The following is a 4,308-nucleotide window of genomic DNA, read 5'->3' as shown; positions in this document are numbered from 1 at the left end:
TCCCCTGCAAGGCTTACAAGGTAGTTTGTCTATTGGCACTAAGCGATGTCAGAAATGAGGATAACAGAATGAATACATAATCAAAACAGGACCAGGTCACTATGATGTCTGGTACTACCTTTAGTCACATAAATAAAGACATTAAACAGTTTTAACTTTAAGAACCATTTACGCCAATGATGTATTTTATAATATTTTTATATTTATATCTTTTTTTTTATGCTGTAGATCTACATCTTTTTAAACATATTCATACACATATGTATGTAAAATGTTTAATATTTTTCGAAATGTTCCTTCAGAGTTGAAGATAATCTACTTACTAGTCCAAACCTCCCTCAGGACGACGGGTGAGGGCAGCGATCATGGTATGAACCCGGGACCATCGAGACGTCCGAACGACAGTCAGCGCGCAAACCAAAGGACCAGGCAGCCATTCTTACACATTTCAAAAGACATATTCCTACACATATTATGATAAGAACTAGATCTATTTTTCAAACGATTTCCTTTTCTGTGGCGATGGTTTTTGGTTAGAACAGAACAACTGTTTGTAAGTCTTTGCAAACTTTGAGTTCATTGTAACATACACTACAAAGTTGACCGAGCAACTGAACTGGAACAGTATATTGCTGAGGTAGAGGACCACGATCTTCAGCCTGCAAGAAAGTTGGGCTTTGTCAGGACCGAAGCTGATGTAGGCCTCAAATGTAGTGGTGGGCACTAGAACCAGAAACATCAGGATGAAGCAGATTGTTAGCAGCATTTTGACAGACTTGATTGACCTGGCTTTTTTTTTAATTGAGTCGGACTGCTTGTCAAGGAGTTTGTTGGAAATAGACAGCCGAAGGATAATTATAATTGAGCAGACAGAGACAGTGGTTAGAGGGACTGACGACCTTGCATTGCTCAGGATGGCAGCGATGTAGAAATTAACGCCATCTGTGTGAGAGACATAGAAATGGCTTGGCTGGTAATCTGCCACTGTGGCGTTTCCGATCACAGGCACCCATCGGATCTCGTACATAAACTGAATAGGAGAATGCAACACGACCAGAATGATGTAGATCGCGCAGGTTAAGAATTTTACTCGCAGAGGCGTGACAATGCGATGGACATGAAGTGGGCAGCACACAGCCAGAAGACGGACTAGAGCGATCATAGTGACCTGGTAGATGCTGATCGTGAGAGCTGCCTCGTTCCAGGAGCGCACGTACACGACGTACATTGAGTTCAGGGTCAGCGCAGAGTTGAGGTCAAACCTCGCCACGATGCTCCACGCTCGGCTTAACGACTGCGTCACGGAGAAGAGAAGGTCGGAGACGGAGAGCGAGGTCAGCAGTATGTTGGTCGGCTTTCTGCAGCCGTGGCGTGAAAGGATGACGATGTTCAGGGCGTTCCCCACCACACCGCACAGGCAGAGGACTTGAAGAAGAATGCAGTTGAGGATAAAGTCCAAAGCTGCTACTACAGCCACGCTGATGTCATATCTAATTGCCCGTGGGCTGGAAGGGACCGAGACGTTGTGGTCTCTTGTTAGAACTGTGGCTGACTGGGCGATAGCAGTTACATTAAAAAGGCTGCCCTGGGTTTCAGTGGCTATGTTCAGATACTCAATCTCGGGACTGCAGTCTTGTATAATAAACATTGGTTAGATCTTCATAGAAATCTCAAACGTCCAGATATGGCTTGTTCAATACTTTAGTCTTAAGATTGAAGCATCACAAAGAAGAATCTCGCTGCGACAGTGTTGATAAATAAGTGCCTGAAAAATAAATGTAATAATTAATTGAACTATTGATCTATTTTAAACATATTACTTTCTCCATCGGAACTTGGAGTGGAGAATTTCATTCTAGGGACAAATCCAGAAATAGCAAGTTTTGTTTTGTTTTAGTGTATCAGGTGTACAGAGTACGGAAGTTTTCTTAAGCGATGCGTATTTTAATAAACCATTTATTTTTTCCCCTACTTTTTAGCTCGTGTAGAATCGAAAGCTGTGTTGTTTCTAGCACTAAGTCTATTTGAGTATTTAGTTGGCAACAGTTCTCTTTCAATACTGCATCCTCGACATTGCTAATTCTGTATTTGTTTTCCAAAGTCTCTTCAAATATCACTGTTTTCTTTTCACCTTTTTTTAATGGTTTCATTCTAAGGCCTAGCCGCCTAGTTTCCTCACATCGCTTTCCCTTCTTCTTCTCATGAACTGACTTGTATTGCTTAGAGAGGACCATACGGAGCTTGAGAATAAAAGTGTAAACAAAATGCTTATAACTTCAATTAACTTTGAGTTGAAAACACTCAATCTGTTATATTTCCCTGAAACGTTGAGTAATAACTGATCATGTGTAGTCAGTAGATCGGCCAAACATTATCTTTCTTTCGACTGAAACTTCTGCTGACATGAAGTTTATTTTTAGTTTTCAAGATTAGAAGGAACAAAGATGAAGCAACGAAGTTTTATGGCCAGGTGAAAACTATTTAGCACAAGTTGAAAGTGAGTATAATTCAATGAAAAGAAATGGGAATTGAAAAGAAACTTAAGATAGGTTTTGTTTAGTTGATGTTTTATTATTATTGATTGCTTCTTTGCAGTGGGTATGCGTTCTGGACTCGATGGCCCCTGGTTCGAATCCTGCCCATTGCCATCCTCCGATCCCTACGGGAGGTTAAGGCTAGGATATATTAATCTTGGAATCTGAAGTAACATTAAAATTAACATTAAACATACTATTATACTAATAACTTAGATTTATATAGGCAACATTTATGGTTTAGTTAAAATAAAAAATACTCCAGATCCAGTGTATGTCTTCAAATCTTCACAATAAAAACCGATTTTATTGAAATGTTTGCTATGCATAATAAAGTGTGTGTCCAATAAATATAAAGTGACTTTTACTACCCAGCGAATAGTCGGTCTGCATTCAGAAAGTCTTTTTCTTTTTCATTTCAAATTTTATTGAACAAAATATTTTCACCTTCTTTTTTTTACTTTTTTATATACCGGTATTTTTTTTTATGATCGTCTGCTGCGTATCCTTTTATTTCTTACTTGAAAAAGGGGTGGGGGGCGTAGCTACCTACAAGTAGCGGCTGCCTTTATTGTTTCATTTGCGGAAACTAAAAATAAATATAAATGGCAACTCTCTCGCTCACACACACACACACACACACACGACGTGAACTTTGACCTCTTGAGGGTGAACGAGAGGCGTGCAAGATGCCTCTTCAAGCAACCGTTGGCCAGAAACAAGCCAAGGCTCTTACAGCAACCACCGAGCGTAACAGAGTGCCTGGCCAGAGTAATGACTTAATTATTAGACGTCGTCGGATTGGATTAAAATGATTATTTTGTGAACTCTCGTGATATTTAATTATTGAAGAGTTCTTTACATTTTCTTGACATTTTTAAGTAGGCCAAAAGAAAAACTCCAAAAGAACGGGAAAATCCGATGATCACTGACAGAGAGCTCTTCAGTTAGACAAATCTACGGCAACATCAAACGCGTGTCTTCTACCTAGAGATACTTACTCGTCAATAGAGGAGACCAAGATGCTTTTCAGAAAGATCTCCAAAAATGATGTGGGATGTTTTTCCATTTAATATCGACTATACTGTGTTTAGATTTGTGGTTGTACGCTACTTATGAAAACTTACATCTGCGAAGTCGATAGAAAGGAAATGAAAAAAAAAATCAATTTATCACAGCGGACAAGAGTGACATTCGTTTATCCAGTAAGATGGTTGAAGTATTAGTTGTATTACTTTTTTTAAAATTTATTTTGGTGGCGGTGGTTGGGGGGGGGGTAATATTTTTATATTACTAGAGGAAATCTGTGTTTGAAACAATGGCTGGTTGAATAAACTCGACGAAGACAACAGATATTGGTCTAGGCGGTAATAGAGAACATAAACCTTCACAAAGATCTCTCTCTCTCTCTCTCTCGCTCGCTCGCTCGCACACACACACACAATAGTTTATTTTTCAATTGATGTATACCGGCGCCTGATATCTAAGCATCGGACGTTAACCGAACAGAAGGACGTGATAAACTAAGTTAAAAACCCAACAAACTATGTGTTAACCGAACAGAAGGACGTGATAAACTAAGTTTAAAACCCAACAAACAATGTGTTAACCGAACAGAAGGACGTGATAAACTAAGTTTAAAACCCAACAAACAATGTGTTAACCGAACAGAAGGACGTGATAAACTAAGTTTAAAACCCAACAAACAATGTGTTAACCGAACAGAAGGACGTGATAAACTAAGTTTAAAACCCAACAAACTATGTGTTAACCG

At 39.2% G+C, this 4,308-nt stretch overlaps 1 protein-coding gene across 1 annotated transcript; it reads right to left on the bottom strand.

The window, feature by feature from the left end:
- Positions 1 to 340: 340 nt before the first annotated feature.
- On the bottom strand, positions 341 to 3,028 carry LOC106050563 (neuropeptides capa receptor-like). Its single transcript, XM_013205538.2, has 2 exons — positions 2,906 to 3,028; positions 341 to 1,765 (listed from the first exon to the last, which is right to left on the bottom strand). The coding sequence occupies exon 2, from the start codon at positions 1,646 to 1,648 to the stop codon at positions 491 to 493; it is 1,158 nt and encodes a 385-aa protein (XP_013060992.1). The 5' UTR covers positions 1,649 to 1,765; positions 2,906 to 3,028; the 3' UTR covers positions 341 to 490.
- Positions 3,029 to 4,308: the final 1,280 nt, after the last annotated feature.

This window comes from Biomphalaria glabrata, chromosome 3, assembly GCF_947242115.1.
Source record: "Biomphalaria glabrata chromosome 3, xgBioGlab47.1, whole genome shotgun sequence".
NCBI classification, from domain to species: Eukaryota; Metazoa; Mollusca; class Gastropoda; family Planorbidae; genus Biomphalaria; species Biomphalaria glabrata.
The sequence above is the reverse complement of the archived record's forward strand: the minus strand, read 5'-3'. Positions and strand labels throughout refer to the sequence as shown.

Excerpts from the sequence above, each read along its gene's own strand:
- LOC106050563 (XM_013205538.2), bottom strand. The coding sequence starts at position 1,648 with ATGTTTATTATACAAGACTGCAGTCCCGAGATTGAGTATCTGAACATA.